The sequence below is a fragment of the Anolis sagrei genome, chromosome X (genome assembly GCF_037176765.1).
Source record: "Anolis sagrei isolate rAnoSag1 chromosome X, rAnoSag1.mat, whole genome shotgun sequence".
NCBI classification, from domain to species: domain Eukaryota; kingdom Metazoa; phylum Chordata; class Lepidosauria; order Squamata; family Dactyloidae; genus Anolis; species Anolis sagrei.
In genome coordinates this window covers 110087182-110114862 of record NC_090034.1, presented here as the reverse complement: position 1 = coordinate 110114862, position 27681 = coordinate 110087182, and the positions used below count along the sequence as shown (strand labels likewise).

The 27681-nt window shown below is 43.2% G+C and overlaps 1 protein-coding gene across 1 annotated transcript in view; it reads right to left on the bottom strand.

Moving 5' to 3' along the window:
- The window catches only part of LOC132765029 (multiple epidermal growth factor-like domains protein 8), a 103666-nt gene that overhangs the window by 27220 nt on the left and 48765 nt on the right, over window positions 1-27681 (bottom strand). Inside the window, exons 21-31 of the mRNA XM_067461197.1 lie at window positions 22588-22836; window positions 21055-21251; window positions 19187-19397; window positions 16116-16368; window positions 14768-14900; window positions 11934-12148; window positions 8433-8543; window positions 8172-8290; window positions 4711-4915; window positions 2991-3162; window positions 550-713 (exon numbers count right to left, since the gene is read on the bottom strand). Coding sequence (XP_067317298.1) covers window positions 550-713; window positions 2991-3162; window positions 4711-4915; window positions 8172-8290; window positions 8433-8543; window positions 11934-12148; window positions 14768-14900; window positions 16116-16368; window positions 19187-19397; window positions 21055-21251; window positions 22588-22836 — 2029 coding nt within the window. The remainder of the gene's footprint in view (window positions 1-549; window positions 714-2990; window positions 3163-4710; window positions 4916-8171; window positions 8291-8432; window positions 8544-11933; window positions 12149-14767; window positions 14901-16115; window positions 16369-19186; window positions 19398-21054; window positions 21252-22587; window positions 22837-27681) is intronic.

Genomic DNA, 27681 nt, shown 5'->3' with positions numbered 1-27681 from the left:
GGGTACCTGCATAGAGGTAGTGAAGCAAATATACCTGTGGAATAACATCCAGGGTGGGAGAAAGAACGTTGAATGTTGCAATGAGCAAGCTTGAATGGCATTGAGTAGCCATGAAATTTGCAAAGTCAATCAGTGAGGGTACCTGCATAGAGGTAGTGAAGCAAATATACCTGTGGAATAATGTCCAGGGTGGGAAAAAGAACGTTGAATGTTGCAATGAGCAAGCTTGAATGGCTTTGAGTAGCCATGAAATTTGCAAAGTCAATCAGCGAGGGTATCTGCATAGAGGTAGTGAAGCAAGTATATATCCCTGTGGAATAATGTTCAGGGTGGGAGAAAGAACGTTGAATGTTGCAATGAGCAAGCTTGAATGGCCTTGAGTAGCCATGAAGTTTGCAAAGTCAATCAGTGAGGGTATCTGCATAGAGGTGGCCTGGCCTCTGTTGCCTGGAGGCACCCTCTGCTTGGGAGGTGTTCATTGCTAATTGATTTCCAATGAGGAAATGACACTGATAACTCAGGAATAAACCTTGTGCTACACTGCCTTACCTTTGGGCCTTGGGACGGAGCCAGCAAACTCCACGTCAAGTTGGGGTAGTAGAGGCTGTAGAGCTCGGCGGAGGCGGAAACCATCTCAACATGAAAGCGGTGGCCACCAAAAACATATATGGCATCCGTGCCCTCGTGGTAAACGGCCGAGTGTCCATACAACCCTGGAAAGAGAGGGAAACATGCATACACCTTCTTGATTTGAATCTCATGCTCACCTTTATGGGATAAATGACTCGACCAAAATTGGGGCGCGCATTAAATTTGCATCATACAATTAGCCAAAGCCAAAGGGGAAGCTGCTTCTGGAGCTGCTCCTCTTTGAGGGACATCATCTCTCACTGAATTTGCATTGGCTCAATGCTCTTATATAAATGACTTTTGCAAAATTAAGGTGCGCATTATATCCATGCAATACGGTAATCTCAGTGCTGAGCCAAAGCAAAAGCGGGACCTCATCTCTCACTGAATTTGCCTTGTCTCGATGCTCTGACATGCTGGGATTTGTATAAACGACTTCTGCAAAATGTAGGTGCGCATTATATCCATGCAATACGGTAATCTCAGTGCTGAGCCAAAGCCAAAGGGGAAGCTGCTTCAGGAGCTGCACCTCTTTGAGGAAACTCATCTCTCACTGAATTTGCATTTTCTCAATGCTCTAAAATGCTGGGATTTGCATAAATGAGCTCTCCCAAATGTATATGCACATTATATCCATGCAATACGGTAATTGTGGTGCTGAGCCAAAGCAGAAGCTGTTTCAGGAGCTGCACCTCTTTGAGGGACCTCATCTCTCACTGAATTGCATTGACTCAATGCTATGCAATACTGGGATTGGTAGTTTGCTGAGACTCTGTCAGACCATTATATGCTAATGAAGATGGTCAGTTGAAACCCTCTCCCCTAGCTCCAGCAGACAAGAGTCCTTTGTCCCACCTTGGTCATTCCACAGATATATAAACCCTTTTTCCTAGTTCCACCAGACCTCACTACCTCTGAGGATGCTTGCCAGAGATGCAGGGGAAACGTCAGGAGAGAATGCCTCTAGAACATGGCCATATAGCCTGGAAAAACCTACAACAAGCCATTCCCACCTAGCTCCATCAGACAAGAGTCCTTTGTCCCATCCTGGTCATTCCACAGATATATAAACCCCTTTTTCCTAGTTTCCAACAGACCTCGCTACCTCTGAGGATGCTTGGCAGGTGAAACGTCAGGAGAGAATGCCTCTAGAACATGGCCATATAGCCCGAAAAAACCTACAACAACCCAGTGATTCCGGCCATGAAAGCCTTCGACAATACAAAGAATGTGCTTTTTGCCAATGTGCAAAACTAGGGGGCGCTAGAGCTTTGCTTCTAAAGTATTGCTAAAGTTCTGGTGGTGAAAATTTCGGAACTCTAACAAAACTCAAAATTTCATTATAAATGGCAGTTCCTAATTAGTTCTGTCATAAAAATCGCCAATAACGAAACAAGAATGAAATTTTGAAAGTTTTGTTAGAGTTCTGAAATTTTCACCAACAGAACTTTAGTAACAAAGTATTGCTAAATTTCTGGTGGTGAAAATTTCGGAACTCTAACAAAACTTTCAAAATGTCATTATAAATGGCGGTTCCTAATTAGTTCTGTCATAAAAATCACCAATGACGAAATAATAAGGAAATTTTGCAAGTTTTGTTAGAGTTCTGAAATTTTCACCAACAGAACTTTAGTAACAAAGTATTGCTAAAGTTCTGGTGGTGAAAATTTCGGAACTCTAACAAAACTCAAAAATTCATTATAAATGGCAGTTCCTAAGTAGTTCTGTCATAAAAATCTCCAATAACGAAACAAGAATGAAATTTTGAAAGTTTTGTTAGAGTTCTGAAATTTTCACCACCAGAACTTTAGTAGCAAAGTATTGCTAAAGTTCTGGTGGTGAAAATTTCGGAACTCTAACAAAACTTTCAAAATTTCATTATAAATGGCAGTTCCTAATTAGTTCTGTCATAAAAATCGCCAATAACGAAACAATAATGAAATTTTGCAAGTTTTGTTAGAGTTCTGAAATTTTCACCAACAGAACTTTAGTAACAAAGTATTGCTAAAGTTCTGGTGGTGAAAATTTCGGAACTCTAACAAAACTCAAAATTTCATTATAAATGGCGGTTCCTAATTAGTTCTGTCATAAAAATCGCCAATAACGAAACAATAATGAAATTTTGAAAGTTTTGTTAGAGTTCTGAAATTTTCACCAACAGAACTTTAGTAACACTTTAAAAGCAAAGCACTAGCACACACAGGTTTGGTGTTAGGAATTCTGGGAGTTGCAATCCAAAATACCTGGAGGGAGGGCCGAAGTTTGCCCATGCCTAGTCTATCATGTGACTTGGAGTGAGGCCTACCCACGCCCCAACATCACCATCATCGCCTGCTGACCCTAATAACCCTTCTGCTCACCGGTGGGGGGAGTCCCAGCCTGGTTCCCCGAACGCCACCCCTCCGACTGGACGTCGTACTCGAGGAGCTTCTTGTTGAAGCCGTTCTCCGGAGAATATCCTCCGATGAGCAGCAGGGAGGAGCCACGCCGCGCCGTCAGCGTGTGTCCGGCCACGGCCGGAATGGACGGATCCTAGTACGGACCAAAAGAGGATTTAACGAGCAGCGGGGTTTAACGGTGATGCGATGGCCCGCCAACTTTGCAACAGACCCAAAATTTACCTGACTTCAAATGCAAAAAGAAAGATAAAATATCGTAAATTTATCAGGGACCCCCAAAGGCCATCCAGTCCAACCCCGTTCTTAACTGTGAGTTCTTTGCAAGTTGAACGTTTGTAAGTTGAGGATGGTGTGTGTGTGTGTGTGTGTGTGTGTATATATAAGATGAATACAGTATCATAGATTTATCTGGGACCCCCCAAAGGCCATCCAGTCCAGCCCCGTTCTTAACTGTGAGTTGTTTGCAAGTTGAACGTTTGTAAGTTGAGGATGGTGTGTGTGTGTATATATATATATATATATATATATGAGATGAATACAGTATCATAGATTTATCTGGGACCCCCCAAAGGCCATCCAGTCCAGCCCCGTTCTTAACTGTGAGTTGTTTGCAAGTTGAACGTTTGTAAGTTGAGGATGGTGTGTGTGTGTGTGTGTGTGTGTATGTATGTATATGAATGACAGATGTAGTGTCAGCTTTTGCAGGGTCCCCCGAAGGTCATCCAGTCCAGCCCCATTCTTAATTGTGAGTCGTTTGAAAGCCGGATGTCTGTAACTTGGGGATGGCCTGTATATGTGTGTGTATATAGATACATAGATAGATAGATTTATATATATATATATAATAGATATAGTATCATAGACTTGGAAGGGACCCTCAAAGGCCATCCAGTCTAGCTCCGTGCGTGTGTGTGTATATATATATGTGTGTGTGTGTGTGTGTATGAATGACAGATATACTGTCACAGATTTGGCAAGGACTCCCAAAGGCCATCCAGTCCATCCCCATTCTTAACCGTGAGGCGTTTGCAAGTTGGACATTTGTAACTCAGGGACAACCTGTACACCTGTGTGTGTCCATATATATATGAATGACACATATAGTGTCACAGATTTGGCTGGGACCCCCAAAGGACATCCAGTCCAGACCCATTCTTAACTGTGAGTTGTTGGCAAATCAACGTTTGTAACTCGGGGAAGGCTTGGTGTATATGTATATATGTGTATGTGTGTGTATATATATCAAATGCTCTGGAACCTGGCATTTGATGAGTGAGTCAATAACCCTTGACCACACGGACGGATGGTGATGAATTGTAATTTTATTCTGACGACTTGGCCTTATGTAATTATATGATGGTATTTTAATGTGTTTTATATTAGAGTTTTATAGGATGTGATGTTTTAACTATTGTGTATGAACTCCTCTGTTGTAAACCGGCCTGAGTCCCTCGTCGGAGGTGAGAAGACCGGTCTATAAAAGTTCTAAATAAATAAATAGATATCTATACAGATATAAATATATAGATATATATAGAGAGATATGCTATCATAGATGTGGCAGGGCCCCCCAAAGGCCATCCAATCTAGACCTGTTCTTCACTGTGAATCATTTGCAAGTGGGATTTTTGTAACTCAGGGACAGTCTGTGTTGTCCATGAGACGAGAGCGTCATCCTCACCTGCATGAGCCTCCATTGCAGGGTGGTGAGGTTGAGCAGCCAGAAGTCGCTGGCCACTCCGTCGGCGGTCAGTCCCCCAAGGAGGTACATGGCTTTGGCAGAGGGGATGTAAGCAGCTGCGTGGAAGTATCGGGGGTTGGGGCCTGGGCCGCGGTCCTCCGTTCCGGCCAGCATCTGTGTCCAGCGGCGCTCAGCTATGGAGTACCTGTGGGGGGAGAGAGAGGGAAGTGGGTGGTCAACGGCTCAATCATGGGGTCAACATAACAACATAAACTGGCACTAAATTATTTACTTAGCAAAGAAGGCGGATTGTGTGTACGGTTAAACACCACTTGCTGTCACTATGTCAATAAAACAGAAGAAATAGAAACAGATGTTAAAAAATTACACCAGATTGTTGACACCATGAGAGAGTCATATTCCCCTAGTGATGGTAGTTGGTATAATTGGATGACCTCATGGTTGCCAGATTTTGGGTGGCTAAAGTCATTATTTGTCGGGTTTTTATTCGTGGGTCTTTTGTTTTTGTGCTTATTAATTTGTGTGCCTTGTATCTTATCTATGTGCGAGAGAGTGTTGTTTCATGTGCTGCCAAGAGAAAGAATAATGACAAAGACCCGAATGCCGAAGTGGCCGTTGAGCAATACGAGACAATGTTTCTAGGATGGACAAAGGAATATAAACCACCACCACAACACCTCCATCTACGCCATCAACTTTAGAAAGAAACTACAAAGATAATGATATACAATATTATTTGTAATTGAGTTTGCTACGCTTCTATATCTATCGCTTGCAAAAAGGGGGGAATGTGAAGATGGCTGCTCTCTGTAGGAAAATGTTTTGACCCCTTACCCAGAATCTTTCCCCTGAAGTTGTTGACAAAGCTTTCCTGCTTGACATTTGTTTAACATAGCCAACTAGGACAAAACCACTGATAGGAGCCATGAACCAAAGTGACTCCATTTTGGATCTGTCTATCTTAATATGTGTCAGGAAAAAGCATATTTTCAACTTCTTAATCTAAAATGCAAATTCTGCCTCTGCCTCTTGAAGCAGGTGTCGCAACAACGTGTCAGCTTGTTCCAAGAAACAGTTTGTGGTTAGCCGATGTGGTCAGCCAGTTACTGTAAAGAATGTATGCAATATGTTATACTATAATGAATGTCTATGGGAGATGTTGACAAGAACGGAAGGGTCTTACTAAATGTAAAACCGTTTGTGGTGGGCCGATTCCCTGAAGTGTTTTCACCAAAATAGATGTTTGCTCAACCCGAAACCGTCCATAAGGGAAAAGGGGAACTTTTTTGTCGTAAACAACCCTTCTATATAAACCCCAGGACCAGAAGGTCCGGGGCAGACAGGACTTAGACTGGCATGCTATATGCATGACTTTCTGTCTGTCTCCTATTGCGCAATATGAATAAACTTGTGCTTGCCTGCTAAACTGTTCGGACTCCTGCTTTGGATTCATAGGGAACTGGTAAGATCCCGGGAAAGTTTGGGTTTGGGAATAATTCCCATAACACCACAAGGCTAGGTTGTGCAAATAACTGCGAACCCATTGAGATAACTCATGCAAACAGCTATGGCATTTGGCTTACTAGATAGTATTTACATGATGTAAACTATAAACGTTTTGCCTGATTTAACGATTAAAGTTGGAGGCAACTGCACACATCTAAGGATTGCATTTTGTCAGTAAGATTCCATTGCTAATTAGTAGGCATGGATAGAGTCGCATCGGATAACTCATTGCTCGTAATAATTTCGTTAAAATTACCTTTTGGAAGCGATATCGAAGCTTTTTAAAAAAACCGGAAGTCCCTTTGCCCTTCCGAAGCTTTTTCCGCCATTTTTGTTACAACTCAGGAAGTGAGTCGGAAATGATTCAGCTTTTCCCTACTTCTGGTCTCTAGCCACGGTTCAAGCCAGAGAAGCCATTTTTAAACCAGAGAAGGAAGGAATTTCCTGGCCTCGGCTCAAGCCAGAGAAGCCAGTTTTAAACCAGAGAAGGAAGGAATTTTCTGGCCTTTGCTCAAGCCAGAGAAGCCAGTTTTAAAGCCAGAGAAGGAAGGAATTTCCTGGCCTCGGCTCAAGCCAGAGAAGCCAGTTTTAAAGCCAGAGTATCCAGTTTTAAATCAGAGAAGGAAGGAATTTCCTGGCCTCGGCTCAAGCCAGAGAAGCCAGTTTTAAACAAGAGAAGAAAGGAATTTCCTGGCCTTTGCTCAAGCCAGAGAAGCCAGTTTTAAAGCCAGAGAAGCCAGTTTTAAACCAGAGAAGGAAGGAATTTCCTGGCCTTTGCTCAAGCCAGAGAAGCCAGTTTTAAAGCCAGAGAAGGAAGGAATTTCCTGGCCTTGGCTCAAGCCAGAGAAGCCAGTTTTAAAGCCAGAGAAGGAAGGAATTTCCTGGCCTTGGCTCAAGCCAGAGAAGCCAGTTTTAAAGCCAGAGAAGGAAGGAATTTCCTGGCCTTTGCTCAAGCCAGAGAAGCCAGTTTTAAAGCCAGAGAAGGAAGGAATTTCCTGGCCTTGGCTCAAGCCAGAGAAGCCAGTTTTAAAGCCAGAGAAGGAAGGAATTTCCTGGCCTTGGCTCAAGCCAGAGAAGCCAGTTTTAAAGCCAGAGAAGGAAGGAATTTCCTGGCCTCGGCTCAAGCCAGAGAAGCCAGTTTTAAACCAGAGAAGGAAGGAATTTCCTGGCCTCACCTCAAGCCAGAGAAGCCAGTTTTAAACCAGAGAAGGAAGGAATTTCCTGGCCTTGGCTCAAGCCAGAGAAGCCAGTTTTAAAGCCAGAGAAGCCAGTTTTAAACCAGAGAAGGAAGGAATTTCCTGGCCTTTGCTCAAGCCAGAGAAGCCAGTTTTAAAGCCAGAGAAGGAAGGAATTTCCTGGCCTTTGCTCAAGCCAGAGAAGCCAGTTTTAAAGCCAGAGAAGGAAGGAATTTGCTTTCCCCCGCTTCTGGAGTACTACTTTCAAAGTAAAGACCACCCAATGAAACACAAAATAACACTTTCAAACCATTCACGAAAGGATTCGGAAGTCTCAGAAGTTCTGAAAAGTTTTGAAAAAAAATTCTGTAAAAATCAGAATTTACTTTAGAATTGAACCACCAGCACGCCCTACATCCGAAATGAGTTTTGAACCTTTTGTAAATCAACCAAGCCTACTAATTAGCCTTCTGTACATGCTTGTAAAATGCTATAATTGGAATCCCACCCCAATTGGGGGTGTGGCAGTTTTTTATTCAGCAAGAGCTGACACTGTCACCACTATTTTGCAAATAGTAAAGTGCTGAAATCCAAATCTGCTGTTGGTCTCTTCCTTCGGCTGCGTCCAAATGAATTTGACAGGCCGATTTCCCCAACAAGGGAGGGGGTCAGCGCGCCATCCGTAGGTCCAGCCTTCCGAACCCTGGGCATGCCTAGGAGTGGAAAACGTGTGCTATTTCGCACTGAAAGAGTCCATACCTGTAGACGTTGCCCAGCATGCCCTCCCGCAAGGACATGCCCCCAAACATCCAGAGCGTGCCGTCCGGACCCTCCACCATTGTGTGGCCCAAGCGGTGCAGGAAGCGGCTGGCCGTGTCCTGAGGAAGGAAGGAAGGAAAGGACTCAAACCAGAGTTTGCCGAGAGGAAAGAGTGGCCAAAGTCCCTCCAAAACCCTCCACAGGACCCCAAAGGGTAGTCAGGACACCAGATCGTCCAGCCAGGCATGTGTGGACACTTACTGCGGTCAGCTGGGTGTCAATCAGGGTCTCCCAGACAATCTTCCCGGCGTCCAGAGGGATGGAACAGTCCACTCCGGCAAAGGGTTCATTGCAGACACAGAGGCCGAGGCTCTGGGGAGGAAGGGGAACTATTATTATTGTTGTTGTTGTTGTTATTATTTTCAGGCACTCGTATCAGCTGAGTTATGAATCGCTGGTTGTAAGACTTATGCAACAAAACAATACAACTATATAACTGTAGAGCCACAAGACTATACAAGCTAAAAACTCTAAAGCAATAAAATGCTGCCGTAAGAAAGGACTCAAATGCTTAGCAGCAATTAGTGATCAAGCAAACAAACAAATTACTGAGGCTCTGATGGTCTGCCGGCACTTCCATCATCTTGAGATTACTAACTCCTAATTATGCTTTCCTTTTTAATCAGTGACTTCCTCCTGTTGTATATGTGTCAAGTATCATGTTCTGCAGTTGATGGTGGTTGGCGGTGGTAGGCCTAGCAGTTGGTGATGGAAGTCTTAATTCTAAAGGGCTGAGTAGTCTGTAAGTGTGGCAGCTGTTAGGAGGAAAATAAAATAATAAAGGGAAATCATAATAATTTAGAATAAAATAGAAGATTCTTGTTCCTACCAGGGAGTTGCTCCAGGGAGCAAAGTATGCAAAAACCTACAGATATTGATTGACACTGGACTTTGGGTCAGTATGCTCTGGCTGATGTTTGTTCTAGCCAATGTTGACAATAGATATGAAGTCAACAAGAGAAATTGGCAGGACAAAGAAATCAATATATCGATCCAAGACTTGGAACATCTAAGGTCATATGGTGAGAGAGCGCCATCCTTTGACCACTTAATGTAAATAGCAGGCAATTTCAGAAATGCTTTTATTTTAAGTACATTCCTTATGGTATTCATATTGAGAAATAAGTTATAAGGAAGTAATTAAGGCTGGATTGATTAGGAGACTGCCTTGGTCAAATCTTATGTTATAAGCATATAAAAGTTATAATTCAATTAGAGATTTAAAGCAATTGAACATATGTGTCATCTTAGGGTAACGGGGGAAAGTTGAGATAAGTTATATAACCGAGCAGATGTTTGGGGTCACAACGTGCCTGCCAAGACCTGATAAAGATGTCCTTGGCAACTATACATGAAAACACCTGTTAATGATTGTATTGTGTAAATGTCAGATCCTTTCTGCGCATGTGTAAAACAAGTAATTTTATGCTATAAAAACGGGAACAACTGCGACTTCAAAGTTGTGACAGACATTGGAACTGTTCACCCTATCCTCTGTGGAGATAGAATAAACTCCTGGAAATCAGCCTAGCTGTCTCTCCATCTTCCTTCTGTCTCCAAAAGCACTCTAATGATCTTGGGTAACGTATATTCCGCAACATAAGTAAGAGTTCATGGGTGAAAGCAATTAAGGGTGGAGGTATGCAAGAGATGGGTTGCAGCTAAGTGTTTCTGGATATAAGGAGCTAGCCTTGGGACTCATCTTTGGGAGAAAAGGATTAGTTTTATCTTGGTGGTAGATGCCGCTGGATTTCTCCCAGGTTTGTGGATTTTTGGTGTCCTGACCTGTCTCCTGAAACTTTGGAAGCCTGGAACCTTGAACCTTTGGACTGGCCTTTGACTATGAGATAGACTCTTGATCCCTGGACTTTGTTTATTGAACTCTTGGCGTTTGACGACTGAACTGGACCTTCTGACTACGGAGTTATCTTGAACCTGCAACGGTGTTTGCTGTTTCTGTTTTATATTCTGTGGCTAAGTGCAATCTTTATGTTTTATATATTTTGGACTATTAAAACAGCCAGAAAGCAAGTGCTGTTTTAATTCAATTGTTTTATACAAACTGGGTTTTTGTTTGGTTCATCTCTGCCTCTGTAAAGGCAGAGCCCTGGCATCGTGACAATATGCGTGTGATATGATTTTGTTGTTGTATGCCTTGTTATCCTCGAAACATAACAACAGCAACAACCCGCTCCAAGTGTTGAGACTCAGCGTTTGTCTCATGCACCTACTACTAGTAGTAGAAGGAAACGTGGTTTAGAGGATGAAGAAGCTCAGCAACAGCTGAAACGGATTAGAGACTTGTTCTTAGAGACTACGGATGAGGAGGATTTTGAGGGTTTTACTCACGAGGAAATGGAGCTGGAAGATTACAGAGGTGTAAAGAGAGTAGCCAGCAGCTCGAATAGCGATGTGGGATCTGTTGCTAAACGCCTTAGAGACATAGCTGATTGTGGGGAGTTTGACAGCGAAGAGGAAGAGCTGGACTGGACTAAAGTTCAGGAAGTAATGGATGTGATTAATGCTCCCACGTCTAGTGATGAATTCCAGGGTTTTAATGATACTTGGGTTGCAGATAATACTTTGCAGGATGGAGCCCGAAGTACTGACTGGCAACAATGGCACAGCCGGGATTCACCTGTGGAATTAGACGCAGCTGAAAGTGACTCCAGCGACTCTGACGAGATTTAAGGAGCAGTTTGGGGACAAACTGATGGCAGAGTTCAAAGTGTCGCGTTACCGTGTGCCTTGTGTTTAACTCCTGCCCTGAGCTCTTGTTTGCAGCTTCGTGTTTCCTGATCGTGTGAACAACCCTGCCGGAACCAGACTCGTGAGTCTTTCTTGCCTTGACTCTGGGACTGCCTGACTACGCCTCTGCTAATCCCTGGAAACTTCGTTGGACCGCTCTTCATGCGGACTGCTGTTTGCTGTTTTGTTTGTCTTTGAAACGAACTGAGTTTTACTGCTGAATCCAAGCTGCCTGCTTCTGTTTAGACTTGCTTTCCTTTTGCCAGCAAAGACTGACTGAGACCAGTTTGTTTACATTCCTGCTGACCGCAAGCCTTTTGTGTTTACAACTCTGCCTTTAAGAGCCTCCTTTTGTTTCGTTAATAGACATTAAAGACCTTCATTTAACTCTTACAGTGCCGTTTGCTTTGCTGGTCTGCCTGGGTCTTGACACCAACTTGTCTCTAGCCTTCAAATCATAGAATTCTGGAGTTGGAAGGGGCCCTCCCTCCCCAAACAATGAAGCACTTGTTAAAATAGCAACAAAACATAACACTGAAGCTATGAACATTTCTGCTAATTGGAAATAATGTGCGATTTTGGGAAAAATGAAAATTTAAGCTTTTTTTAGTGTGCGTATGTCAGAAAAAAGTTATAACAAGCCAGCAGAGACCTCTGATGTGTTTGCTGTTGCAATCAGGTGCTGCCTGATTTCTAGGAGACTTTGAGACAGGGGCAGCTCAACCATTACGTAAATTTAGCATTTGCAGTAGAGTTTATTTTGCCCAGGGGTGCTCTTGAGGCACTCTTGGGGGAAAACAGACCTTGACGTATGCGAGTTGTAGTTACTGGGATGTATAGTTCACCTACAATCAAAGAGCATTCTGAACTCCACCAAGGATGGAGTTGAACCAAATATGGCACACAGCATAACACCCCCTTTGCAACGAGCATGCAGAGCGGGCCCGTGCTCACCCGGTTGCAGGTCCCTTGCCCGGCGTGGGCGGTGCAGTTCCCCGGGCAGGTCTGTTCCTGGCAGCTGGGCCCCGAATAGCCGGCCCGGCAGAGGCAGCGTCCCTCGCGGCACTCCTGGTTGGGCTGGCAGCTGGGCCGGCAGTGGTGCACCACGAAGGTGGCGTTGAAGCCCGAGGCCTCGCTCGAGTTGGCCTCGTAGTAGATGACCAGCAACCCTGCAGAGGACAACCAGCAGACTTCTCTCCGTCAAGCGGAATGGGTGCTGCACACAGCTCCTCTGGCCCTTCTTCTCCATTCCCTCTATCACCCTCAAAACATAGTAGTAGTAGTAGTAGTAACCTGCTCCAAGTCATCTCTAGCCTTGAAATCATAGAAGTTGGAAGGGACCATCCAAAGGCCATTCAATCCATCCTTTCTTCTCCATTCCCTGTATCACCCTCAAAACATAGTAGTAGTAGTAGTAGTAGTAGTAGTAACCTGCTCCAAGTCATCTCTAGCCTTGAAATCATAGAAGTTGGAAGGGACCATCCAAAGGCCATCCAATCCATCCTTTCTTCTCCATTCCCTGTATCACCCTCAAAACATAGTAGTAGTAGTAGTAGTAGTAGTAGTAGTAGTAACCTGCTCCAAGTCATCTCTAGCCTTGAAATCATAGAAGTTGGAAGGGACCATCCAAAGGCCATCCAATCCATCCTTTCTTCTCCATTCCCTGTATCACCCTCGAAATATAGTAGTAGTAGTAGTAGTAGTAGTAGTAGTAGTAGTAACCCACTCCAAGTCATCTCTAGCCTTGAAGTCATAGAAGTTGGAAAGGACCATCCAAAGGCAACAACAACAACCCACTCCAACTTGTCTCTAACCTTGAAGTCACAGAAGTTGGATGGGACCTCCAAAGGTCATCCAGTCCATCATTTCCTCTCCATCACCCTCAAAACAACAACAACCCGCTCCAACTTGTCTCCAGCCTTGAAATCATAGAAAATGGAAGGGACCATCCAAAGGCCATCCAGTCCATCCTTCCTTCTCCATTCTCTCTATCACCCTCGAAATATAGTAGTAGTAGTAGTGGCAATAATAATAACCCACTCCAACTTGTCTGGAGCCTTGAAATCATAGAAGTTGGAAGGGACCATCCAAAGGCCACCCAATCCATCCTTTCTTCTCCATTCTCCGTATCACCCTCAAAACATAGTAGTAGCAACAACAAGCCACACCATCTTGTCTGTAGCCTTGAAGTCACAGAAGTTGGAAGAGACCCCCCCCCCCAAAGGCCATCCAGTCCATCATTTCTTCTCCATCACCCCCAAAACAGCAACAACCCAGTCCAACTTGTCTCTAGCCTTGAAGTCACAGAAGTGGGATGGCACCACCAAAGGCCATCCAGTCCATCCCTTCTTCTCCATCACCGTCAAAACTACAACAACCACCCACTCCTACTTGTCTCTAGCCTTGAACTCATAGAAGTTGGAAGGAACTCCCAATGGTCATCCAGTCCATCCTTTCTTCTCCATTCCTTGTATCACCCTCAAAACATAGTAACAACAACAATAACAATAACAACCCACTCCATTTTGTCTCTAGCCTTAAATCATAAGAGTTGGAAGGAACTCCCAAAGGTCATCCAGTCCATCCCTTCTTCTCCATCACCCTCAAAACAACAACAACAACAACCCAGTCCAACTTATCTCTAGCCTTGAAATCATAGAAGTTGGAAGGAACTCCCAATGGTCATCCAGCCCATCCTTCCTTCACCACTCCCCATATCACCCTCAAAACATAGTAACAACAACAACAACAACAACAACCCACTCCATCTTGTCTCTAGCCTTGAAATCATAGAAGTTGGAAGGAATTCCCAAAGGTCATCCAATCCATCCTTTCTTCTCAATCACCCTCATAACAACAACAACCCGCTCCAACTTGTCTCTAGCCTTGAAGTCACAGAAGTTGGAAGAGACCCCCAAAGGCCATCCAGTCCATTCCTTCTCCATTCATTCTCGAAACATAGTAATAACAATAACAACAACAACCCACTCCAACTTGTCTCTAACCTTGAAGTTACAGAAGTTGGAAGGGACCATCCAAAGGCCATCCAGTCCATCCTTTCTTCCCCATTCCCTGTATCGCCCTCTGAACATAGTAATAACAACAACAACAACCCACTCCAATTTGTCTCTAGCCTTGAAGTCATAAGAGTTGGAAGGGACTCCCAAAGGCCATTCAGTTCATCCCTTCTCCATTCCCCGTATCACTCTCAAAACATAACAACAACAACAACAACAACAACAACCCACTCCAACTTGTCTCTAGCCTTGAAATCACAGAAGTTGGAAGGAACCATCCAAAAGGCCATCCAGTCCATCCCTTCTTCTCCATCATCCTCAAAACATAGTAACAAGAATAACAACAACTACTACTACCACAACTACTACTACTACTACCCACTCCAACTTGCCTCTAGCCTTGAAATCATAAGAGTTGGAAGGGACCCCAAGGGCCATCTAGTCCATCCCTTCTACCATCCAGTCATAAAGCTATAGAATCATAGTATCATACAGCTGGAGGAGAACCCAAAGGCCATCCAGTCCAACCTCCTTCTGCCAGGCAGGAAGGCACAATCAAAGCATTCCTGGCAGATGGCCATGTGGTCTCTGCTTAACAACATATAGACATGATATGTTTCCTGGCTTTGTTGGGAGAATCATCAAACCCTAGAGCTGGAACGGGAACCCACAGGTCATCCATTCCAACCCCTTTCTGTCTACCATAAAGAAAGACACAATCCCTCCCGACAGATGGCCATCCAAGTTGTGCTTCTGATGGCTTGGTCCTACCTGAGATGGCCTCCACGGTGGCCGGCCGGTCCTGGCCTTGTCCGCAGAAGGCCCCGATCAGCGTCCGGTCCAGTTGGATCAGGCCCGTGTCCAAGAAGTCCGGCAGGCCGTCAAAGACGTAAACGTAGTTGCTCTAAGCAGGAAGCAAAGGGGGAAAGTCTTTGAAGCAAGGTCACAATAATAATAATAATAACAACAACAACAACAACAACAACAACAACAACATCTTGAGCTGCCTTGAGTTCCCATAAGGAGAAAGGCAGAGTATAAATAAAGATGATAATAATAATAATAATAATAATAATATCCTGAGGCACCTTGAGCTCCCCACCTAAAAATAATAATAATAATAATAATAATAATAATAATGACACGCCTTGATTATCCCTGAGAAGAAAGGGGGGGGGGGAGTACAAATAAAGATGATAGTAGTAGTAGTAGTAGTAGTAATAATAATAATAGTAATAATAATAATATAATGATGATGATGATAATCAACCTTGAGTGCCCAAAGGGAGAAAGGCAGGATATAAATAAAGTTAATAATAATAGTAGTAGTATCATGAAGCACCTTGAGCTCCCCACCTAATAATAATAATAGTAATAATAATAATAATGTATTATGAGCTGCCTTGAGTCCCCATAGGAATAAGAAGAGATATAAATGGTTATTATTATTATTATTATTATTATTATTATTATTGAGCTGCCTTGAGTCCCCAAAGGGAGAAAGGTGGGATAATAATAATAATAGTAATAATAATAATAATAATAGTAATAATAATAATGTGAGCTGCCTTAAGTCTCCAAAGGGTGAAAGGTGGGATAATAATAACAACAATAACAACAACAACAACAACAACAACAATAATAATAATATATTATTATTATTATTATTATTATTATAAGCTGCCTTGAGTCCCCAAAGGGAGAAAGGTGGGATAATAATAATAATAATAACAATAACAATAACAATAATATATTATGAGCTGCCTTGAGTCCCCAAAGGGAGAAAGGTGAGATAATAATAATAATAATAATAATATTGTGAGCTGCCTTGAATCCCCGTAGGAATAAGACGAGATATAAATGGTTAATAATAATAATAATAATAATAATAATAACAATAAATTATTATTATTATTATGAGCTGCCTTGAGTCCCCATAGGGATGAGATATAAATGGATAATACTAATACTAATACTAATACTACTACTAATAATAATAATAATAACATGTTATGCATGCAGCTAACAGTCCCAGAGTCTCCCGCCTTGTGCCTGTCTTCCGCCCCCCGCAAAGTCCCCCCCCCCCCCCCGTTCTCCTGGGTTGCGTGTTGGGTCTCACCGTGCAGAGCGTGTCCGGTCGGATGGCGAGGGCGATGGTGGGGCAGGGCTGGTCGGCGGGGCAGGGCCGCATCCCGTCCCCGGCCGAGAGGACCCAGACGCAGTAGGAGAGCGAGCCCGGCCCAGGCGGACCCCCCGCCCGGTGGGAGCTCAGCGAGGAAGGCAACGAGGAGGAAGAGGAGGAGGAGGAAGAAGAGGAGAGGTTGGCCAGCAAAGAGCGTCCCTGGCACTGCTGGTAGCACACCCCGCCATCCCTGCGGAAGAAGAGGAGGAGAAAAGGAAGAATGCAGGAGGAGGGCACGGGGGCAAGGCGCCTTCTGCACCAGACGGAGGAGGGAGGCACTTCGTCCACTGGTCAAGGGCTACGGCCAGGGAAGGAGGAGGAAGGAGGAGAGGAGAGGAGAAGAGAGGGAAGAGAATACAAAGTGGAAAAAGAAGAGGAAGAAGGAGGAGGAGAAGGATAAGAAGAGGAAGAGGAGGAGAAAAGGAAGAGAAAACAAAGAAGAAAAAGAAGAGGAAGGAGAAGGAGAAGAGGAGGAGGAGGAGAAAAAGAAGAGGAGGAAGTAGAAGGAAGAGAATGCAAAGAAGAAAAAAGGAGGAGGAGGAGGAGGGTAGGAAGAGGAAGAGGGGGGGAAAAAGAAGTGGAGGAAGTAGAAGGAAGAGAATACAAAGAAGAAAAAGATGGAGGAGGAGAAGGGTAGGAAGAGAAGAGGGGGAGAAAAAGAAGAGGAGGAAGTAGAAGGAAGAGAATACAAAGAAGAAAAAGATGGAGGAGGAGAAAGGTAGGAAGAGAAGAGAGGGAGAAAAAGAAAAGAAGAGGAAGTAGAAGGAAGAGGAAGAGAATACAAAGAAGAAAAAGAAGAGGAAGGAGGAGGAGAAGGGTAGGAAGAGGAAGATAAGGAGAAAAAGAAAAGAAGAGGAAGTAGAAAGAAGAGGAAGAGAATACAAAGAAGAAAAAGAAGAGGAAGAAGGAGATGGAGAAGAAGGAGAAAAAGAAGAGGAAGTAGAGGAAGAGGGAGAAGAGGAGGAAGAAGACAAGGAGGAGAAAGAGGAAAAGGGGAAGAAGAGGAGGGGAATATGAAAAAGAAGAGGAAGAGGAGGAGGAGGAAGAAAAAAGAAGAGAAAGAACAGGAAAAAGAGGAGAAGATGGAGAAATATGAAGTAAAGAGATGAGGAAGAAGAGGAGGAGGAGGAGGAAGAAGAAGACAAAGAAAAGGAGAAGAAGAAGGAGAATGAAGAGGAAGAGAATACGAAGAAGAAGAAGAAGAAGAGGAGGAGGAGAAAGAAGAGTAGGAGGAAGAAAAAAGAAAGAAGAAAAGGAGGAGGAGGAGGGGAGGAGGAGAAAGAGGAAGAACAGAAAAAAGAGGAGAAGATGGAGAAATATGAAGAAAAGAGATGAGGAAGAAGAGGAGGAGGAGGAGGAAGAAAAAGAAAAGGAGAAAGAGAATGAGGAGGAGAATACAAAGAAGAAGAAGAAGAAGAGAAAGAAGAGGAGGAGGAAGAAAAAAGAAAGAAGAAAAGGAGGAGGAGAAGGGGAGGAGGAGAAAGAGGAAGAAGAAAAGAAGAAGAGGAGGAGAAGATTAAAAAGTGAATAGAGAAGGAAAAGGAAGATGAGGAGAGTATGAAGAAAAAAGAAGAGGAATGAGAAGATGGAGAAATATGACAAAAAGAAGAGGAAGAAGATGAAGAAAAAGAAGAGGAAGGAGGCAGAAGAGGAGAAGAGGAGGAGGAGCGGGTGGGTAGGAGAAGAAGAACAAAAGGAGGAAGAGGAAGAAAAGGAGTCAGAAGAGGAGAAGAGGAAGGACAGGAAGAGGGAGAAGAATAGGAAAAAACGAAAAACAAGAGGAAGAAGAAAAAGAGGAGGAAGAAGCGGAGAACATGGAGGAAAAAGAGGAAGAGGAGAAATATGAAGAAGAAGAAGAGGAGGAGGAGATGAAGAAAAAGAAGAGAAATTAGAGGTGGAGGTGGATAAATATGGAGAAGAAAAAGAAGAGGGAGAGGAGGAAGAGGAGGAAGAAAAGAAGGCACAAGAGGAGAAGAAGAGGAAGGAAAGGATGAGAAAGAGGGAGAAGAATAGGAAAAAACGAAAAACAAGAGAAAGAAGAAAAAGAGGTGGAAGAAGTGGAGAACATGGAGAAAGAAGAAGAGGAAGAGAAGAAATATGAAGAAGAAGAAGAGGAGGAGGAAGAGGAAGAAGAAGAGGAGATGAAGAAAAAGAAGAGAAATTAGAGGTGGAGATGGATAAATATGGAGAAGAAAAAGAAGAGGGAGAAGAGGAGGAGAAAGCTGAAGAAGAAAAAGGAAGAGAAGGAGAATATGAAGAAGAAGAAGAAGAAAAAGATATGGCAGAGATGAAGAAATGAGAAGAAGAAGAAGAAGAAGAAGAAGAGAAAATGGAAGAAAAAGAAGAGAAAGGAGAAGAAGAGGAGAGGGGATGAATAAATATGGAGAAGAAGAAAAAGAGGGAGAAGAGGAGGAGAAAGCTGAAGAAGAAAAAGGAAGAGAAGGAGAATATGAAGAAGAAGAAGAAGAAGAAAAAGATATGGCAGAGATGAAGAAATGAGAAGAAGAAGAAGAAGAAGAAGAAGAAGAAGAAGAAGAAGAGAAAATGGAAGAAAAAGAAGAGAAAGGAGAAGAAGAGGAGAGGGGATGAATAAATATGGAGAAGAAGAAAAAGAGGGAAAAGAGGAGGAGAAAGCTGAAGAAGAAAAAGGAAGAGAAGGAGAATATGAAGAAGAAGAAGAAGAAGAAAAAGATATGGCAGAGATGAAGAAATGAGAAGAAGAAGAAGAAGAAGAAGAAGAAGAAGAAGAAGAAGAAGAGAAAATGGAAGAAAAAGAAGAGAAAGGAGAAGAAGAGGAGAGGGGATGGATAAATATGGAGAAGAAGAAAAAGAGGGAGAAGAGGAGGAGAAAGCTGAAGAAGAAAAAGGAAGAGGAGAATATGAAGAAGAAGAAAAAGAAGAGGGAGAAGAGGAGAAAGAAGAGAAAATGGAAGGAAAAAAAAGAGAAAGGAGAAGAAGAAGAGGAGGAGTAGAATCCCACCCCCCCTCTCCCCTCCTGGGTCTCTCACCTGGGGTCCCCGTAGTAGCCCGGAGCGCAGCGCTCGCAGTGTGTCCCCTCGGTGGGGGCGGCGCAGAAGCAGGCCCCGCTCTCCCCGTGGCAGAAGCCCATCTCCTCCAGCCCGTGGCCGTTGCAGGCACACTCCTGGCATCCTCCGGGGTCCGAGCCGTTGCCAAAGCTGCCCGGCCGGCACAGCTCACACCGCTCCCCCTGCGTCCAGTCTGGGATGGACCGAGAGAGAGAGAGAGAGAGAGAGAGGAAGGGTCACGCACAAGCACGGGCCGCCCCCGAGATACAGACTCACAGTTAAGAACAGGGCTGGACTGGATGTCCTTTGGGGTTCCCTTCCTAATCTAAGATACTATATCTATCGCACACATATATACATACACACACACACACACACATGCACACAATCTCATATCTATCGATCTACGTACAAAGGCAGTCCCTGAGTTACAAACATCTGACTCACAGTTAAGAACAGGGCTGAACTGGATGGCCTTTGGGGGTCCCTTCCAAATCTAGGATACTATATCTATCTCATACATATACACATACACACACATGCACACAATCTCATATCTATCTATCTACATACGAAGGCAGACCCTAGGTTACAAACATCCAACTCACAGTTAAGAACAGGGCTGGACTGGATGGCCTTTGGGGGTCCCTTCCCAATCTAGGATACTATATCCATCTCACACATATATACATACACACACACACACACACATGCACACAATCTCATATCTATCTATCTACATACGAAGGCAGACCCTGGGTTACAAACATCCGACTCACAGTTAAGAACAGGGCTGGACTGGATGGCCTTTGGGGGTCCCTTCCCAATCTAAGGTATTATATCCATCTCACACATATATATATACACACACACATGCACACAATCTCATATCTATCGATTTACGTACAAAGGCAGTCCCTGAGTTACAAACATCTGACTCACAGTTAAGAACAGGGCTGAACTGGATGGCCTTTGGGGGTCCCTTCCAAATCTAGGACACTATATCTATCTCATACATATACACATACAGACACATGCACACAATCTCATATCTATCTATCTACATACGAAGGCAGACCCTGGGTTACAAACATCCGACTCACAGTTAAGAACAGGGCTGGACTGGATGGCCTTTGGGGGTCCCTTCCCAATCTAGGATACTATACCCATCTCACACATATATACATACACACACACATGCACACAATCTCATATCTATCTATCTACATACGAAGGCAGTCCCTGAGTTACAAACATCTGACTCTCAGTTAAGAACAGGGCTGGACTGGATGGCCTTTGGGGGTCCCTTCCAAATCTAAGATACTATATCTATCTCACACATATATACATACACACACACATGCACACACTACCTCATATCTATTTATCTACATATGATATTTATCTACATATGATAAATAGATATGTAACTCAGGCAGTCCCTGACTTACAAACATCTGACTCACAGTTAAGAACAAGGCTGGACTGGATGTCCTTTGGGGGTCCCTTCCTAATCTAAGATACTATATCTATCTCACACATATAGACATACACACACATGCACACACTACCTCATATCTATTTATCTACATATGATATTTATCTACATATGATAAATAGATATGTAACTCAGGCAGTCCCTGACTTACAAACATCTGACTCACAGTTAAGAACAAGGCTGGACTGGATGTCCTTTGGGGGTCCCTTCCAAATCTAGGATACTATATCTATCATATAGATAGATAAATAGATGGACATAATAACTTGGGGGCTGCTTGGACATGCAGTCGTTCTGGAAACGAACCGGGAGTCCTGCGCATTGTTTGGAGGGGGAAGCGCATGGCACTCACTCATGCACTGGTCGCAAACGCCGGGCCCGTGCACCTCGCATCGGCTGTGGAAGTGGCACCCGCAGTCCACGTTGCACTGGACCCCGGAGGGCGCAGGCGTGGCCCCCGTGACGGCCTCGGTGGTCCAGCCCAGGTCGCAGAGGCATGTGAAGTTGGGGGACCCACTGCACTCCCCGTGCGCGCATTCGTCGTAGCAGCTGCGTCGGGGAGCAAGGCAGGACACAGAGCCGTCACACAGGAGACATCATGCACACACCAATGGCCAAAGTTCAGCCTCTCTCCAGACTGACCGAAACCTATTATTATTATTATTATTATTATTATTATTATTATTATTATTATTGCACACCTAAACAGGCTTCAGGCTGGACAGAAGACATGCTGAAGAGAGGAGAAAGGCTATAAGGTAGCTGCAAGTGCACGTATGTGTGTGTGTGTGTACACACACACAAACACACACACACATTTTTTTATATTTTGCTGTTCCATTTTTAACTCTTATGTTGCCTTGGTCTTGGCCCCATGTAAGTCACCCCAAATCCCTTCAGAGAGAAAAATAAAATTATTATTATTATTATTATTATTATTATTACATACATACATACATACATATACACACACTGAATGTTTGGCATCAGGTGTGTGTACACACACACACACACACACGTATCAAGCTCCATGCCAATGGAAAAAGTTCAGTGTTGCTTCAGACCTACTGAAATTCTCATACAGAGGGACAATAAAGTGCAAGTAATTGTCTGTGTGTCACATAGACTCACACACTTACTGAACCACTGACATGGAGCTTGATGTGTGCATGTGTATGCACACGCGCTCCAATGACAAAAGTTCAGTGCCTCCCCAGAACTACTTCAAACCTCCTCTGCAAAGCTGATGGTGCTTAATAGGCTTGCAGCTGGACAGAGGACAACAACAACAACCTACACACACATACTGAACCACTGACATGGAGCTTGATGTGTGCATGTGTATGCGCACGCACTCCAATGACAAAAGTTCAGTGCCTCCCCAAAACTATTTCAACCCTCCTCTGCAAAGCTGATAGTACTTAATAGGCTTGCAGCTGGACAGAGGACAAGGATAACAACAACAACAACCTACACACACATACTGAACCACTGACATGGAGCTTGATGTGTGTGCGCACGCGCTCCAATGTCAAAAGATCAGTGCCTCCCCAGAACTACTTCAACCCTCCCCTGCAAAGCTGATGGTGCTTAATAGGCTTGCAGCTGGACAGAGGACAAGGATAACAACAACAACAACCTACACACACTCACTGAACCACTGACATGGAGCTTGATGTGTGTGCGCACGCGCTCCAATGTCAAAAGTTCAGTGCCTCCCCAGAACTACTTCAACCATCCTTTGCAAAGTCGATGGTGCTTAATAGGCTTGCAACTGGACAGAGGACAAGGGCAACAACCTATAGTCCGCCCTGCCCCCCCCCCGAAACCCCATTGGAAGACCCCCAGCAGGGTCAAGGGTGAGGGAGGGGAGTGTGTGCCTCACGTCTGGTTGCACTCGGCCACCCCGTCCCCGGCGTATCCGCGGTTGCAGTGGCACTCGAAGGCGTCGGGGGTGTTCCTGCAGCTGGCGAAGGGGTGGCAGTTGGCCAGGCCCAGGCGGCACTCGTCCACGTCCGGGCACTGGCCGTAGGACCACCGGGCCGGGAGGGAGGCCGGGAGCGAGAGCAAGGCCAGCAGGGCCGACGAGCAGTTCGGGAAGCCGCCCAGGCCGGAGAAGTCCCCCGGGAGGCACCTGAGGGAGAAAGGAAGGAAGGAAACCACAAGCTGAGCGTCAGCCAAGAGAGCGATGCAGCAGCGAAAAAGACCAATGCGATCACAGGCTGTGTCAAGAAGGATCGAGATGGAAAGATGTAACACTGGATCTAGGAGACCTCTCTGGAGAGGAAGGAGGAGGCTAGACTGGATGGCCTTTGAGGGACCCTTCCAACTCTAGTATTCTATCGTGCTATTATTATTATTATTATTATTACTATTACTATTATTATTATTATTATTATTATTATTAAGCAGGACCTGGATGGCCATCTTTCAGGAGGGTTTTGACTGTGTCTTCCTTAATGGCAGAAGGGGGTTGGACTGGATGGCTTTTGGGGGTCCTTTCCAACTCTAGGATTCTATGGTTCTGTTGTTGTTGTTTTTGTTTTTGTAAGCAGGGGCTTGATGGCCATCTGTCAGGAGGGCTTTGATTGTGCTTTCCTTTATGAAAGAAGGCTGGACTGGATGGCCTTTGAGAGGCCCTTCCAACTCTAGGATTCTATTATTATCATTATTATTATTATTATTATTATTATTATTATTATTATTAAGCAGGCCTGGATGGCCGTCTTTAGGGAGGGTTTGAATTATGACTTTCTTATTGGCAGGAGGGGGTTGGACTGGATGATCAGATGATAAGAAAAACCCATCAAGTAAAGCAAATGTTTGCATGGACATCTATCAGGAGGGCTTTGAGTATCCCTTTCTTATTGGCAGAAGGGGATTGGACTGGATGGCCTTTGAGGGACCCTCCCAAATCTAGAATTCTATTATTATTGATATTAATATTTTAAATTATTATTATTATTATTGATATTAATATTTTAAACTATTATTATTATTATTATTATTATTATTATTATTAAGCAGGTCTGGATGGCCAACTGTCGGGAGGGTTTGAATTGTGTCTTCCTTACTGGCAGTAGGGGGTTGGACTGGATGGCCTTTGGGGTCCCTTCCACCTTTATGATTCTATGATAAGAAAACCCCATCAAGTAAAGCAATAATTTGCATGGGCATCTATCAGGAGGGCTTTGAGCATCCCTTCCTTATTGGCAGAAGGGGGTTGGACTGGATGGCCTTTGAGGGACTCTTCCATCTCTAGGATTCTATTATTATTATTATTATTATTATTATTATTATTATTATTATTGACATTAATATTATTTTAAAATTATTAATGATATTAATATTATTTTTATTTTATTATTAAGCAGGTCCTGGATGGGCATCTGTCAGGAGGGTCTGAATGGTGTCTTCCTTAATTGGCAGAAGGGGGTTGGACTGGGTGGCCTTTGGGGTCCCTCCCACCTTTATGATTCTATGATAAGAAAAACCCATAAAAGCAATATATCAATTTCAAAGCAGAGCCTGCTTGTGAGTGGTTATTTAACATTGGTATTCGGATCCTACAGTCTGACACTTGTCAGGAGGGCTTTGAGTATCCCTTCCTTGTTGGCAGAAGGGGGTTGGACTGGATGCCCTTTGAGGGACTCTTCCATCTCTAGGATCCTATTATTATTATTATTATTATTATTAATTGATATTATATTTTAACATTATTATTATTATTATTATTATTATTATTATTATTATTAAGCAGGGCCTGGGTGGCCATCTGTCAGGAGGGTCTGAATGGTGTCTTCCTTAATTGGCAGAAGGGGGTTGGACTGGATGCCCTTTGAGGGACCCTTCCATCTCTAGGATTCTATTATTATTATTAATTGATATTATATTTTAACATTATTATTGATATTAATATTATTATTATTATTAAGCAGGGCCTGGGTGGCCATCTGTCAGGAGGGTCTGAATGGTGTCTTCCTTAATTGGCAGAAGGGGGTTGGACTGGGTGGCCTTTGGGGTCCCTCCCACCTTTATGATTCTATGATAAGAAAAACCCATAAAAGCAATATATCAATTTCAAAGCAGAGCCTGCTTGTGAGTGGTTATTTAACATTGGTATTCGGATCCTACAGTCTGACACTTGTCAGGAGGGCTTTGGGTATCCCTTCCTTGTTGGCAGAAGGGGGTTGGACTGGATGCCCTTTGAGGGACTCTTCCATCTCTAGGATACTATTATTATTATTATTGACATTAATATTATTTTAAAATTTTTAATGATATTAATATTATTTTTATTATTACTATTATTATTATTATTAAGCAGGGCCTGGATGGCCATCTGTTGGGAGGGTCTGAATGGTGTCTTCCTTAATTGGCAAAAGGGGGTTGGACTGGGTGGCCTTCGGGGTCCCTCCCACCTTTATGATTCTATGATAAGAAAAACCCATAAAAGCAATATATCAATTTCAAAGCAGAGCCTGCTTGTGAGTGGTTATTTAACATTGGTATTCGGATCCTACAGTCTGACACTTGTCAGGAGGGCTTTGGGTATCCCTTCCTTGTTGGCAGAAGGGGGTTGGACTGGATGCCCTTTGAGGGACTCTTCCATCTCTAGGATCCTATTATTATTATTATTATTATTATTAATTGATATTATATTTTAACATTATTATTATTATTATTATTAATTGATATTATATTTTAACATTATTATTGATATTAATATTATTATTATTATTAAGCAGGGCCTGGGTGGCCATCTGTCAGGAGGGTCTGAATGGTGTCTTCCTTAATTGGCAGAAGGGGGTTGGACTGGGTGGCCTTTGGGGTCCCTCCCACCTTTATGATTCTATGATAAGAAAAACCCATAAAAGCAATATATCAATTTCAAAGCAGAGCCTGCTTGTGAGTGGTTATTTAACATTGGTATTCGGATCCTACAGTCTGACACTTGTCAGGAGGGCTTTGGGTATCCCTTCCTTGTTGGCAGAAGGGGGTTGGACTGGATGCCCTTTGAGGGACTCTTCCATCTCTAGGATACTATTATTATTATTATTGACATTAATATTATTTTAAAATTTTTAATGATATTAATATTATTTTTATTATTACTATTATTATTATTATTAAGCAGGGCCTGGATGGCCATCTGTTGGGAGGGTCTGAATGGTGTCTTCCTTAATTGGCAAAAGGGGGTTGGACTGGGTGGCCTTCGGGGTCCCCCCCACCTTTATGATTCTATGATAAGAAAAACCCATAAAAGCAATATATCAATTTCAAAGCAGAGCCTGCTTGTGAGTGGTTATTTAACATTGGTATTCGGATCCTACAGTCTGACACTTGTCAGGAGGGCTTTGGGTATCCCTTCCTTGTTGGCAGAAGGGGGTTGGACTGGATGCCCTTTGAGGGACTCTTCCATCTCTAGGATACTATTATTATTATTATTGACATTAATATTATTTTAAAATTTTTAATGATATTAATATTATTTTTATTATTACTATTATTATTATTATTAAGCAGGGCCTGGATGGCCATCTGTTGGGAGGGTCTGAATGGTGTCTTCCTTAATTGGCAGAAGGGGGTTGGACTGGGTGGCCTTTGGGGTCCCTCCCACCTTTATGATTCTATGATAAGAAAAACCCATAAAAGCAATATATCAATTTCAAAGCAGAGCCTGCTTGTGAGTGGTTATTTAACATTGGTATTCGGATCCTACAGTCTGACACTTGTCAGGAGGGCTTTGAGTATCCCTTCCTTGTTGGCAGAAGGGGGTTGGACTGGATGCCCTTTGAGGGACTCTTCCATCTCTAGGATCCTATTATTATTATTATTATTATTATTAATTGATATTATATTTTAACATTATTATTATTATTATTATTATTATTATTATTATTAAGCAGGGCCTGGGTGGCCATCTGTCAGGAGGGTCTGAATGGTGTCTTCCTTAATTGGCAGAAGGGGGTTGGACTGGATGCCCTTTGAGGGACCCTTCCATCTCTAGGATTCTATTATTATTATTAATTGATATTATATTTTAACATTATTATTGATATTAATATTATTATTATTATTAAGCAGGGCCTGGGTGGCCATCTGTCAGGAGGGTCTGAATGGTGTCTTCCTTAATTGGCAGAAGGGGGTTGGACTGGGTGGCCTTTGGGGTCCCTCCCACCTTTATGATTCTATGATAAGAAAAACCCATAAAAGCAATATATCAATTTCAAAGCAGAGCCTGCTTGTGAGTGGTTATTTAACATTGGTATTCGGATCCTACAGTCTGACACTTGTCAGGAGGGCTTTGGGTATCCCTTCCTTGTTGGCAGAAGGGGGTTGGACTGGATGCCCTTTGAGGGACTCTTCCATCTCTAGGATACTATTATTATTATTATTGACATTAATATTATTTTAAACTTTTTAATGATATTAATATTATTTTTATTATTACTATTATTATTATTATTAAGCAGGGCCTGGATGGCCATCTGTTGGGAGGGTCTGAATGGTGTCTTCCTTAATTGGCAAAAGGGGGTTGGACTGGGTGGCCTTCGGGGTCCCTCCCACCTTTATGATTCTATGATAAGAAAAACCCATAAAAGCAATATATCAATTTCAAAGCAGAGCCTGCTTGTGAGTGGTTATTTAACATTGGTATTCGGATCCTACAGTCTGACACTTGTCAGGAGGGCTTTGGGTATCCCTTCCTTGTTGGCAGAAGGGGGTTGGACTGGATGCCCTTTGAGGGACTCTTCCATCTCTAGGATCCTATTATTATTATTATTATTATTATTAATTGATATTATATTTTAACATTATTATTATTATTATTATTAATTGATATTATATTTTAACATTATTATTGATATTAATATTATTATTATTATTAAGCAGGGCCTGGGTGGCCATCTGTCAGGAGGGTCTGAATGGTGTCTTCCTTAATTGGCAGAAGGGGGTTGGACTGGGTGGCCTTTGG